The 14,580-nt window shown below is 40.2% G+C and overlaps 1 protein-coding gene across 1 annotated transcript; it reads right to left on the bottom strand.

Moving 5' to 3' along the window:
* Positions 1 to 10,199: 10,199 nt before the first annotated feature.
* tlnrd1 (talin rod domain containing 1) lies at positions 10,200 to 13,411 on the bottom strand. The gene has a single exon (XM_063882531.1). The coding sequence runs from the start codon at positions 11,787 to 11,789 to the stop codon at positions 10,725 to 10,727; it is 1,065 nt and encodes a 354-aa protein (XP_063738601.1). The 5' UTR covers positions 11,790 to 13,411; the 3' UTR covers positions 10,200 to 10,724.
* Between the last annotated feature and the right edge of the window lie 1,169 nt (positions 13,412 to 14,580).

The raw sequence follows: 14,580 nt of genomic DNA, 5'->3' as shown, positions 1-14,580 counted from the left end.
ATTAACTCATTATGAGTGTACACAAATATTTTCCTGTAAAGATATAGTGATCAGTGAGAAATACTTGTATAAATGTTATTATAAATGTATGCAGAAATGTAATATATATATATATATATATATATATATATATTTATATATATTTGTTAATATATATAAAAAATAGGAGTTATTCATAAGGGCAGAAAGTATTTTACTGACTTTTAATTAATAAGCATTTGCTTCCTCTCCTTAGACCTAAACTATTATTATTATTTCATTGTTTGTTAATTGTTGATTATATAATATAGTTGAACATAATATTGTTTGAAGATTCATTTTAAGAAAGCATACTGTGTTCGACCAATATGGTGTTCTGTTTAACATTTTTATATTTATTTTATTCCTTTCAAAATAAAGATGGAAATTAAATTAAATTAAGATTTTTATGTTAAGCTACCCAGCAGTGTATAAAGTAAGTTAAATAAACCCCAGCTCTACCAAGTGCAACATTGACATAAAAGCTTTTTTAATTTACAGTACAATACAATAATGTAAAAAATAAAACATAGTATGCAGTATTTTTTACATTTTGTATGTGAAGTACAATATAACACAGTAGTAAAATGATGTTGATACTTTTTGTACTTTTACTTACTTTTAAATAAGATCTGAGTACTTCTTCCACCTCTACATACTGTGAATAATCAGAAGGAGAGACTGTCTGGATCGCTGTCTCACAATTTTCAATGGGCTTAATGAATCGGACTCTGAAGTGCAGATGAATCCAGTGTTGGCCCCTCATCAGGCGCTTTTCTTTTGGTGCTCCACCTTGGAAAGGCTCGTGGTAAAGGTTTTACTGAAAATAACGAAACATACTATGGCAAAGTCATGAAATTCCCAATTCTGCCTCCAGTTGGCTAGGACTATGGCTGAAAGCAGTGCTGTTTCAGAGCCAAGCTTGATTGACTTGATTTTGCAATTGGACCTGAACTTGTTTTAACCTAACAAGAAAGGTTAAGTGTAAAACAACCTTATCTCAGCATCCTAACACACCAAACTCTGATGGTGAACATCATTGTGAGTCTTTAAACACCACATACTTCCTCATCATGATCTGTAGATCTTTACTCTTCCACTTCATTCAGCCTCTACCTGGCTTCAAGACAAGAGGAAGTGCCTCCCATCTTAGAAACAGGATATGTAGATGGTGATCAGATCCCAGAGAAATTACACACACTTTCCCAAAGTAAGTAGGGATGAGGTGATCCTCGGTAGAGTTGAAACTGTGACTGCAGAGGTTGAATGAGGAGCTGTGTAAATATTTGTGTGTGAGGACAATGGTTAGCAGGGCAGGGTTGGGACAGGATATGAATTGTGTACTGTAAGTTGCTTTGTGTTAACAATGTGCACACCTTCCACTCATCACCAGGAAGCTTTTCTAACTGCTCTGACTACAAAAAAAAGATCCTGAAAGCATTGTGGCTCAAAGATCACAGTGTGGGAGGAAACGCTTCCGTGGCAACCATTCATTCACATCCTGAAAGAGGGTCTCAACAAGGTGAAGTCAGTCCTGTACTGCAGTGGGAGCCAAAGCAGGGCCGGGCCGGGAATTAAAAATGGAATTGACAGACAGCCAACTTTCCACACGCTGCAGCTGAATAAGGACCCAGGGTGTTTTCAGTCAAATAGAGCAGATGTCAAGGCAGGGGAACCACGGTTTAGTTCTATCACCTGCAACCACTGAGGATGCCCTGCCATCACACATCTGCTGGGGGGTGTCATCTGCAAAGATCTACTGAGAGAATCATGGGAAAGATGTTCAGCCTACCAAAATAGCATGCATTGGCATATGGTAAAGACCAAGTTCAGACAATATTTATGAATCATTGAATATTTTAAATAATGAAATGGGTCTGATGTTGCCCCTATTTCAATCATTTAAATACTAGAACAATTATAAATAATGTAATTCTTTTAATTACAAAATACGGAACATTTACTGGGCACAAAACTGAACAGTTAATTCTCAGTGTATGTGCATCGGAGCTGTCAAATTCAGAGCTGGAATTGCTGACACCAACCATGCTAACTGCTAACGATGCTAACAACTCGAACAGTGCAGACGATAGCAAGAATGCAGTCAGAGCCATGCTTCAACAGCGCCACCTACAGGCCAGGTGAAAGGGGGTGAGTCACTGTCAGAACACTCATGGATGAGCAAGCCACTCTTTGTCTAGCAAAATAAGAGACAAAAATATAAACAGCTGGCAAAGGAATATAAGCCTATAAAGAATAACATTAGTTGTATGTGATATGGCGAGGGCCTCAGAAAACCAGAGGGAGCAGCGGGTGGAGCTGCTGCTCCTTCATGTCGATAGGGGCCACATGAGGCCCCCTGTCTGCTTCCCTTATGAGGCTTTTCGGGGCACGTTTACTGGCCATGTTTGATCAAGTTGTTCTGTAGGGCCAGGTGCAGGTGGGGGCCTTGGAGTCATGTCCTCAGTATATTTAGGGTTTTGGCTACAGCCCTGCTTTCATTGTGTTATAGTCATTAGTCTAAATGTGATCTTTTACACTTGCTTCTAAAAAAGAGTAATTGAGGATCAAGAAGAAGAAGAAGAAGAAGAAGAAGAAGACATACTTTTATTAATCCCTTACAGGGAAATTGCTTTTCTCTACTCTGTTGTGTTGACACACATTAAACACACAGAGGATATACATGCACAAACACAGAGGAAATACATGCACACACAACCACATGCAGAGGAGATGGCAGAGCAGAGAGGCAGCCAGGTACCCAGCTCCAAGGGAGCAGATAGAGGTTAGGTGCCTTGCTCAAGGGCTGATAAGACAACAGAAGATTTACAATACATTGTGTCTTTCTTTTGAAACGCTTACCCCGTTCACTGTGTCATTCAATCAGCCCACATGTATAATGCACCCTGGATCAGTTTGCTTTTCTCAGGTTACTACAACACACCTGGAAACCTGATATTGTCTCTGCCCTGGCAAACAGGAAGGCCATCCAGCGTGTATCTTGCAAAAACAGCCTAACTGCATATACTGTACAAGTTGAGTTGATTTAAGGCAATTTCAGTATCAGAATCAGAATTCCTTTATTTGTCCCTCAACGGGGACATTTACATTGTTACAACAGCAGGAGTATAATTCAAATAAGGTAAAGACGATAGACTTACATATTAGAAATTATAAAATAAAGTAGGCACACATTATTCAGATAAGTAAGCAGCTAAGTACACCATGGTAAAATAACTAAGTAGCAGTATATTCTTTAAAAAATGGACCATATAGAATTATAGCAGTAGCTGGTACAGGTTGTAAATGAATTGAAATAAAAAATAAAGTGTTGTGTTTATAGGAAGCGTTATTGCACATCAGGGGTATTACAGTCTGTGTGTGTGTGTGTGTGTGTGTGTGTGTGTGTGTGTGTGTGTGTGTGTGTGTGTGTGTGTGTGTGTGTGTGTGTGTGTGTGTGTGTGTGTGTGTGTGTGTGTGTGTGTGTGTGTGTGTGTGTGAAATGAAAGCCCGATCTTCCTCTCATCCATTGGCAGTTTCCTCCCCCTCAGAAACAGCTGTTGTCAGCACTGCGGGGGATGATATCTCCCCGGGGATACGGGATAGGCAAGTGTTTCCCTCCTGCAGCAGGAAATGGGCGAAGCCTTGCCCGGCATTCTGACGACAGCATGTTGCTGTGTGAAGGAAGCCACTCCTGATAGCACAGCTGAAGGCTTCCTGTTGAGGGCCAACAGTTTTGGCTTCACCTAGTTCTGTCAGCGAGGCTCAGAGAAGCGCCTCTGAGCTTTCTGTCGAGCCACAGAGAGACTGACGCACTAAATAACAAGCTGTCACTAACAGTTTAACGCTGTTGTTAAATGTAAGGTAATAGGCACTGTAATACAGTAACCTCATGCAGGAGGGTGTTTGTAATTGACAGTAAAATCTTCAGTTTTGGTTGGTTGATAAAAAATATTATAACCATACACATTTATTGTTTAATGAAAATGATCATTCTGGATAACAAACATGGTTAGCAGTTTTGTCTTATGCTAAATGCACTTTGTGCTGTCTTTTATACATCAATGTGTCCCCGGTGTGTAAGGAGACTCACAAAGTGTCAGAAAATACAACCCTCCCTCTTTTCCTCCAAAAAACGGGCGTGCAAACAAGTTGATCCAGATTTGCTGCCGATATGATGTCATAACCGAAATGTGGGCTGGCTTTACATTGAACTCCTGGCAACATCCCGCCCATGTGACACGTTCCAACCTATCGTCCGCAATATACAGTTGCGAGCTAAATCTCCGCTGCAGCACCTCTGTGTGTGTGTGTGTGTGTGTGTGTGTGTGTGTGTGTGTGTGTGTGTGTGTGTGTGTGTGTGTGTGTGTGTGTGTGTGTGTGTGTGTGTGTGTGTGTGTGTGTGTGTGTGTTCAGCAGGATGTCTGCGGGAGGGACTTAGAGTTGTTGTATATATAATACATATAATGTCTCTGTTCTAGTGAACACTGAGAAGTGTTTCAGAAATAATGCTGGATGTGGTTTGGAACATATTATGGCATTTAATCACAGCAGCGTTTAGCTGAGTTTCTCCGTTAGAAACTTCTCTCCACGGCTTGTCCACCCGGTTCCGTAGCGTTGACGCTTAATGCACCTTCCCATTCACTTTGAATGGGGTGACGTCAAGCTTTGCCGAACTGGTTCCGTTGCTTCACTTTGGCTGTGTTGCTCACGGTGAAAGTTGAGAAAAATTCAACTTTTCAAGCGTCGATGGAAGCGCCAGCCAATCAAATCCCGCATATGCGAATATGCCAGTACAAGCGCTAGCCAATCAATCAAACTGTGTATATGCTGCGCCAGACTGCTGCAGGCGTTCCAAAGGGGCGTGGCCAGCAGCAGCTCATTTGCATGAAAGGGAAAGTCCCAGAATCAGCACTTTCTAAAACGGGGATTACACAGAGGGATAGCGGCAGAGGCGGCTGGCCCATAGGGGGCGCTGGGGCTCTGCCCCACCAGCTGTTGAGGGGAAAAAATATTTTTTGCATATTTTTTTTAAATCAATGTCAGTTTTACTTAATAGTGTGTGTGCCTACATGCAATTTGAATGATTTAAACAACATTTCCACCAACTAACACTCATTAAACAGTGAATTTCCACTGACAGACAGTGTATCATTCTCTCGTGGGGCGATCGGCAAAGTGCCCCTGACCAGCAGCTAAACAGCCAATCCGGTTATGGTTGCTAGGGGGAAATTATGAATAATTGGCCTATCAACGTCGCCAAATTTAACGCCGGTGGGGCGCTGGAAATTTAGCCCCAACTGCTACGTAAAAATGCGTGAAGGTTTAGGATTGCTGTAGCTACATAAGGAGCCAGCGATAGTTTTTTTTCGTAGTGCGACTCCCAGACTCTGTCCTACGCTACGTGGGGAAAAAATACGCGCGACGACGCTTTGTTGTTTCTCTCAGGCTGTGACATGCAATGACAACTGTATGGCACTGATGCTATTTTCTCCAAGTAAATGCATTTTTCCTTGAGAGAGGGTATTAAAATAATCTGTTTATGTAAACATTTTTGAAAATAACTTGGTTCTAAATTCTTTGTATATGTTACATTTTAATAGGAAAGTTCTGTTTCATTCTCTCTTGTCAACCCACACTCACTCACTGTTGATTTGTATAGATTCAGCTGAAATCATACCCTTGTTGTTAATTTATCCCTTGATTGTATTGTATAGTATTTGATAGCATAAAGTCTAATATAGCTGTAAATTGTTACTTTTTCTGTGAAGCTGGAAACTGTGAAATTAAATTATTATTGTGGAACTGTAGTCATTTTCCGACTGTTCATTTGAATGCTTATGCTAAATTAGGCAGGGAAATCTGTTGGCACACTAGCCCCACCAAGATTTTTTTTCACCAGCCGCCACTGGATAGCGGACATGCTAAAATTCATGACTTGTTTGGTATTTTGAGCAAAACTATAATATATGCCATAACAGAGCATAATAGGAAACCTTTAATTCAACTATTCATATGCTGCTTTTCAAATCAACTTGAAGAATATTGTTATGGCACAATGGACGGTTTACATGATTGAAAGTCATGATTTGAAGAATAAATGTATGTTCAGGACTGTGCTGTAGAAAACACTAGCTACTAGCTGGTCATTGATAAAAAAAAAGAACACAGACAAGGTGATCAGGATCCCGGTGCAGCATGGAGATATCTTAAATCATTATCTCGCTTATTACAACGCTACACTCTAAATAAAACAATGACTTATTTCACAATATTGATTTTTAAATGATTTTATTGAATCTAAAATGATCGTCTTGCTTCCGCTAAGAAAAGAAAAGTCATTTTGATGTTTCCTGTAACTGTCCAAGTATGTTCACATTTTCTTTTCCATGAACCAGTATTTAAACACTGCCATAACCCATAATCTGTCCCTGTTAGTGTTTACTTCCTGTCTGTCTTCTTCTGCTGTCCAGCGCTCTTTCCTTCAGTCTTTTTCTTTCCACCTTGCTTCTTGCTGTGGAATTATATGATTGCACAGGCCTACCTTTAATCAGAGCATCCCCATTAGCAACGGTCTGCTTGCAAAATATATTAGACCTCTGGAAGGTCCAAATAGACCAATCAGAAGAAAAGCCATGTAATAAAATGTTATACTTCATTCTTGTCAATGGGCACCTGTCTTTACTCATGGTCGACTCATAAGCTTTTTTGGAAGTTGTCCACTCTGCCCAGTTACTTACCAAAGATTCAGTAAATTGGCAGAGATTTGAACCTTTTCACACTTATAATCCATATTGGATTTATGGTAATATTGTCCAAGTAAATATATTCCTCACTTATCTTCATAAGCAGCAGAATGTCTCTGAACCTAGTCTGTAAACTACATACTATATTTGCTTCATATCTGAGTGTCCAAGTTATGTATGGGAAACATATTATTTTTATATAGCCATAAAAGAAAGACTATGTTCATGCCATATACACAGCTTTATGTCAACAATCCCACAATGCAACTTAAATATACATACTGAATTGACAGTCATGTCAGTCCTTTTTTTATACCGATTAGTGATTATGCCAAATTACGAAGATTCAATTTTTTTTTTCTGTATATAGATTTCTTGCATGTTAACATATCCCCGACTTTTTGTTCCCTTTTTCAAGTATCTAAACCGAACTGTTCCCCTGAGATATTGTAGTGCACAGATATTTCACTTTTTAAAATAAATTCATTTCCTTAAACTCATGATGTTCAATTAGTTCAAGGTATCAAATGGTTATAACATTTCTACTTTGTTTTCTTAATGAAGTCTTTTTACTTTCCTTTTCAGATTCGTTCCATTTGTTCAGTTAGTTTAAAAGTATGATTTGGCGTGCAAATCTAATTTCCTTACAACACCCAACCATACCAAACCAGAGTCATATCAGGAATACCTGCAGTGTTATGAAAGATACTCAGCTCAGATCAACTTCAAATGCTGCAAGCAGGACATCCCTCTATAACACATTTCATTAAAAGAGGATTTGAGATCTGTGAGATAACTAAAACCAAGCTCTCATGGAGGCTGTTATCCAGAAGACAGTGTGACCGTGGCTGATGTGCTGCGTGTGAAGGGATGTGAGGGCCAGCCTAACGCTGTGTTCAACATGTGGGATAAGAGATTTAAGGACGGGAAAGAGATGGTCCTGTGAGGGTCAAAAATATTGTAAATATATAACACTATATCCCTAAATATTTGGTTGAATAAACATTTGAAGAGTGACTTGATGACGGAAGTCGTTTCCATATTTTTTAACATCAAGAAATCCCAGTCATTTGATGTTGATGTGAACAGTATTTACCTGTGGTAAAACTGGCAATGAGACAAAAACAGTAGCCTGTTGTTACAATAGAAAGAGTAATAATGATAAGGGATACTATTTTGAAAATCGTTCTTATTCACTTAAAAGATGATAAAACAATATTAATATTTTAAAATTACTATTTAAAGAGTTAGTTAGCCTAGACTTACTTAAAGACTGGAGGAAGGGGAAATAGCTAGCCGGTTCGGTCCAAACTTCATAAATAAACCTTCACGCCTCTAATTATCTAAAAGTCACTAAATCATTTTATGTTTTTTGGTTGTTAAATCAGCAAACAGAACTAACACTAATGTAAAAATTACAATTTGTGGTTAGGTTGAGTTACACGCTGGACATTCAAAGCTTCCAGCGCTAGCATTTTCATGTTTACGCTAAACTAAGTTAAGCTAACCAAAGCTAAACTAAGTTAAGCTAACCTAAGCCAAGCACACCCCGACTTCAACATGAAACTTTTCTTTTAGCAAATGCTGCATTACAGTATGGTCTTGCAAATATATGCCCCCGGTCTAGGCCTTTTTCTCGTGCATCATTTTTCCTGTGAGACACATAACATTAATGATGGCTCTGTTCTATTGTAATAGCCCACTAAGCCATGACAGTGTGACAGTAAGCCAAAATGAGGCAACTAAATGGAATTTCAGTTTTTTTTTTCAGCCATCTTCAATAATTACAGTAAATAAGTACCTGAGTGGAGAATCAGCACCACTTACTGCTCATCCTGATGGACCGACTGCCATGTATTAATCGGCTTGTCAAAAAGACAGAATACGAGAGAAAATAACATAAGAGGACGTTTCCATGTGATAACTCACTGATACATTTTCCCGTCTTCAGCAGGGGGTCAAAGGTCAGGCTCAGTGTTTGCTGACAGTGGAGCACGAACACAAGTCTTTATGGACTCTGAAAAACACTACCTCCAGAATGTGAACACTAATGCTGGAACTAATGATTATTTTATTATGTAATAATCTCTAAAATATATGAATCAGTGGATTTATCTCATGAAATAGGAAGAAAAGGTCTGTCGCTCGTCCCCAGATTTCCAGGTGACGTCTTTAAATATTTAGCTTTGTCCGTAAATCTTTTTTAGAAACCTGAAACCAACAAATGTAAAGCATCACTTATGTATCTATCCATCTTTTTAATTTAACAATTATCAAAATGTTGTCCATACATTTTATGTTGATTAACTAACTTAGTTAAACACTATTGTAGTTTAGCAATGTACTAAGAAGAATATTAATAAAGTTAAACTTATCTTGAGGAATTTAATATTTTCATACTTATTACACTCCTCTACATTTCAAAAGAGAATGTGAGCTCCATCTCAACATGCTTCTTTAGCTGATTTAATATTGCATCAGTGATATAATCCTAAAATAATTAAGTAATGATCGCACATTTTCTTGCATAATTTGGCTTTGCATTTTGTATTTCTGTTTTCCTGATATTTCTGTACTTGTTATGTCATTTTTGGGGTCCCTGATGTTATTGTTCCAAAAACTGGTTTCTCTATTCTATAACCAAGTAAATTAAAAAGCATTAAGCAGGAGACCAAGACCAAACTTTCCATTAAATCACTTTAAGGGTTGAAAAATATCATATTTACTTTTGGATTGCAGTTTATATTTCATTAGTCCAAGTTTTAATCTGTCTCTGAGATATTTGCTTTCACACCAATAAAATAGAGGTAAATAAACAACTCCAAGCCGATTTCATTAGAATGATTTAGATACAGAGTTTGTATAATTGTTCACCTGCTCATAAGTTTTTTGTGTTGTAATATCTCTATACATACAGTATATCTCACTATATCTCTGTGTAATGTGTCAGATTTTGTAGTTGGTGTTTATTTGGTCAGCTGTTTTGTTTCTGGAAAGAGCCCTATAACAACATATTATAGTCTTTCCAGAACTACAAAGCAGTGTGTATTAAAAAGACTGTAAATGCATAATGTATTAATGCATCGTTAGAATAAGCAGGGTTGTCAGGTTGTAAAGAAACTAAACATTTGGTAGGATAAACAGTCAGTCTATTTGAAGAACTAAAGAGCTTAACTGTTTTACAACTTTAACATTCTTATTAAAAATATAATGTATTGTTTATATAATGTATTGCAATTATTTCTTATTAGTTATATCTTAAAACCATTTATAAAGGGTGCCTTATTAAAGGGTCATTTCAAATGTCTTTTTCCATGAATACCACATACAACATTTACAAACCCCGGTCAAATAAAACTTCCTTTTAAGTTTTCTGAGGGATAAGAGCCTTTTCACAATATGGCTAATCAAATCACTTAACCCAACAACAGCATATCAGAAACAACATTTTTAATAGTTGAAATAAATACTCCATTACATGCATGGTCAGAACACTTTAAAATATTATGGGAAGTCTGGTAAATAGTGTAAAACCTATGGCACACACTCACAGCAGCTTTTTACCAATGAAGAATTCACACGTTGAACAAAACAAAAACAAGCATTGAGACACTCAGATCACTTTTCCAATCTCACAAAGCACATGTACTCGTAGGTCAGCCAGCCATAGGTTCACACAGCCAGGCTACATCCATCATCAGGGCTGAAAACTGAGGTAAACTTTTCAGGTTCGAAGCTGCTGTCTGCTGGGGAGAGCGGATGGGACAAGGTTAGAGCCACATCCAGCGCGACACTAAACCCTGCATCGTTCAGCACTCTGCGTTCAAACATACTGCAGCCACATGGGCAGATCCACAGACAGCCTTCTGATGTCACTCTGAACCTGATGAGCAGGGACAACCCAGGTGAGTCTCTTTGGTACGTCAGAATAGGACAGGGATCACGTCGCCTCTGCCTAAACTAATTCACAGAATGAGAGTTTACTGGCGGCAGAGTCCTTGGAGAGGAGCGTTCTCTGAGAGCCTGAGTGAGCAGCGTGCAGCCGTCCGAGACCGCGCACGCCGAGTTACGCAGGCGCTCACGGTAGTCTGCCATTTTGGAACTGCTCTCAGGATGCTGTGCGACGTCCCTCAGGCCCTGAGTGAGGAGGACGCAGGCTGAAACCACACTCATGGCCCCCCCTAACACTGCAGTCTGTACCCCCTTCCCTTCAGTGGAGATACTCGCGGCTCTTCCAAGGAACTGGGGCTCTGTGGCGAAGCCCACCAGCGCACCGACTGCCTGGACCAGAGCGGCGCTGAAGAGCACGCAGCGGCTCCGGGTCAATTCGCTGGGCTGGCTCTTCACCTCTTTGACGCAGGCCAGGAAGGCAGTGCCGCTCGTGCTCATGCTCTTCACGCTAAGCTTGAACTGCTCCTTCGCAAAGCGGTCCCTGGACCTTTCGCTGGCGAGCGAAGAGATGTCTGTCAGATTCTTCAGGTTGGTGGAGATGTTCTGGGAGAGCTCGAGGAGGAGCTGGGGGGTGAGGTCTGGCAGCGGCGTGACTCGGAGGACGCTGCAGCTCTGCTCCACCTCGTGCCGGCAGCGGGTCACCTTGTAACGGTCCACCAGGCCCGGCAGGCAGGGCTGAGCGCCGGGGGTCTCCACAGCTGCCAGGTAAGCAGCGTGGGCCGAGCACTCTGTCAAAGACACCACCAGGTCGGCCATCTCCAGGAGGCGGTCCCCCACCTCTGTGAAACGGCCCATGTTGAGCTGGCTCTGGATGTCGTGGGTGAGGATGGACAGCTCCTTGGTCCTGGCGATGACAGTGTCGCGGCACTGATCGAAGGTGTCGGCCACCGCCACGCCTTCGGACGTCATCACCGGCCGGGTCTCGCTGGACAGCAGCAGCAGGTCGGCCACCAGCTGCATCTTGCCCTTACATGTGTCACAGATGGAGGACAGACGCTTCCTCTGCTGCAGGCTGACACCGGGTGTGCTGGTTGATCCCTCGCTAGCCGATTTGCCAGATCCACCACTAGCCATAATAAGCAGGGGAGTGGAAGGAAGGGGGAGGGGGGGAGGGTCAAACTGCTCTTCTGGAGGGGTTAAGTTATTTATAGTTTTCTGCAACTGCACACTGCATTGTACTGTTTAAGACATTTCGAAATGATCCTTAACTCCCTGCTTTTTACAAACTTTTATAAATAACAACTGGCCAAACAGTCTTCCTTAGATTCCTTCAGTATGCAGACACACAGGACATGTGTTCTCAATGTAAACGTGTAAAAAGAGCAAAACTTAATAACTGCATTTACTTATGATCCCCATTATTAATAATCGTGTCTCTAAACTATACTACAACAAAAGTCTAAACTATGATCTAGCATATTCCCAGTTATCTGCTTCGGTTATTAGTAATTTTACAATGTTACACAGTCAATCAAAATCCCCACCACTTCAGAGTAATCAGTGTAATAAGCTATATGCTCTTATCTTGACAAATTCATTTGAATGCCCTGAACAACATAATCCAAAAGTCAATATTCTCATCGTAGTCCCAGGTTTTCATGAAACAGAAGAATTCACAGGATGTAGAATTAAGAAAAGAAATACCACACAAACTGCAGTGCCACCAATGTGCCTGTCAAACGGCAAAGTGCAGATTGAGAAAATTAAAAGTATGTCAGAAGCTCCTTATTGTTTGAAACAAGATTCCCAATTGGAATTACATCTGTTGAACTGACTGAGCTTTTTTAGATGCCTTTTCTTGGGATCTTTTTAGGACTATAGCCAAGAAAACACCACCTCGACATTTAGTAGACGGCTTTTCAGCCTTTAAAAAAAAACTATAAACAATAGGATATCATTTTGTGTCCTCTTGCATCTGAGCAAGTAGCCTGAAAGAGCACCGAGATCCTGTCCGACTCGTTCCCGAGGAGTGTGTACTCATGCTGGATACACACGGGGCTCCACCCGGGCAGCTCTTCTGGACAGCAGGAAGACTTGTGTTTCCCTCCTGCACCATCATTTCATAAGTCCTCCCAAGTAAAATCCACCGAAAAGTCCACTTTGCAAAAACTAGACCCCTTTAATCCACTTTCAACCTCTTCTTCTTCAGACAGAGCCCGGGGTTACACACTAGCAGTAGCTCCGGTCGCTTGGACTCCATATGCATCGTCCGTCTGTCCGCCCTCCACCTCCTCCTCCGCGTCTTAACTCGGGACCAGAGACTGTGTAGTCCCGCATAACTCCCTTCTCATATCCATACCAGTCGGTGGTATTCGAACATTTAACTCATTTGTCTTGGGAGGTCCCAGTCACTAAAGCGTAACCGTAGCTGGAAGAAGTGGCCGTTATTCCCAGAGATTCAAAGTCGTGCTGCGCGCTCCCGCTGCCGTACTATGAGGAAGCGGGGAGGGTGTGGTCGCGGCTCAGCCGCTGGACTGAGCAAAGTTGTAGCAACAGCACAGTACAAGTAGCCCTTCGCTTAAAATGTCCTTTCCACTCTGTCGGTGCCCCGGTTGTTATCTAACGTTAACGTCGTCGTGGGGAACACTGTAGTCACTCGGTAGCCACGGAGCTCCGAGGAGTTTTGCGACTGCTTTTACTTTCAGGACTGCCTGTTACTCTGCCATGAGACATCCCTGTTACGTCAAGCTAACCGCTAGCCTAGCTAGCTAAAAGGAGACCGGAAGCGTGTGTTTTCAAAATAAAAGCATATATTTTGTTTCCAAAGAGAAACAACTTCAGTCAGGACTGTTTACCAAGTGTTGTCCTTTCCTGTATAAGGCAGGTTTTAGGAACCTGGAGGAGAGTTTAAGGAAGTTTGTAAGAAGTGAAATTGCACCTAGTAGTTTTATAGCTCTCTTTGTATAATTTATCACTATTTGCCTGCCAGAATGTTTTTTCCTGGTAGTGTGAGACGTTTCTAAAGCAGCATTTATAACTTAATTGTTGGGAAATATAAAAAAATAAAATAACATATATGGTTGAACAGCTTTAACCAGATCATGTTTTTAAACACAAAAGAAGCTCAAAGGAAGGTTACTGTCACTACTGCTTATCATTCCCACAGATTGTAAAAGGGTTCCAACAATAAATGGAGGCCAATTACACTACAATAACCCTGTAACATTAAGTAAATGTGCTGCAAATTGACATTTAAAATATATTTTTTTACATGGTACATCTGTCTGTGACATGAAAGACACGTTTTTAAAAATAGTTTTTGTATCACATTACATAAAATGATGATTAATATCAGAAATGAAAGATGTACTCAGATCTTATACTTTAGTAAAAGATAAATAGCAATACTACATTAAAAAAAATTATCTGCTACAAGTAAAATTCCTGCATTTAAAATCTAAGTTAAATTAAATAATTCAATATATTAAATTACTGACTTATGTTTCTTGAGCATGAGGACTATTGGTAATGAACTGTTTAATCTGCAACGCCGCACATGTTTAATGTGTTTTATCTACCAATATCATCAACATCTACAAACCCTGATCACATGTACTTAATGTTAAGCTTCCTGGTTGTTGATTTGTACTTGTACATCAAATATCAGGATGGTTGGTTCTGGAATGAGCACATTTAACAGGTAGATAATAGACTGAGTGAAGAACTCATGTTTATCTCTTTATTTTTGTAAGGTTGCCAGTTATGCTGAAAATTCTTGGCAGATTGTTCTGAGGTATTCATCATTTTAAGTTGAACATTATTTTATAAAATATACATATAATTGGATTTACCCTTTTATGAATTACACTTTTTCGTAAATGACAGCTCTCATTTATACTATAATGTCACGTGACCTTTTCTGTAC

Source organism: Eleginops maclovinus, chromosome 4, assembly GCF_036324505.1.
Source record: "Eleginops maclovinus isolate JMC-PN-2008 ecotype Puerto Natales chromosome 4, JC_Emac_rtc_rv5, whole genome shotgun sequence".
Taxonomy (NCBI): Eukaryota; Metazoa; Chordata; class Actinopteri; order Perciformes; family Eleginopidae; genus Eleginops; species Eleginops maclovinus.
Note: the sequence above shows the minus strand (reverse complement) of the source record. Positions and strands in the feature narration are given on the sequence as shown.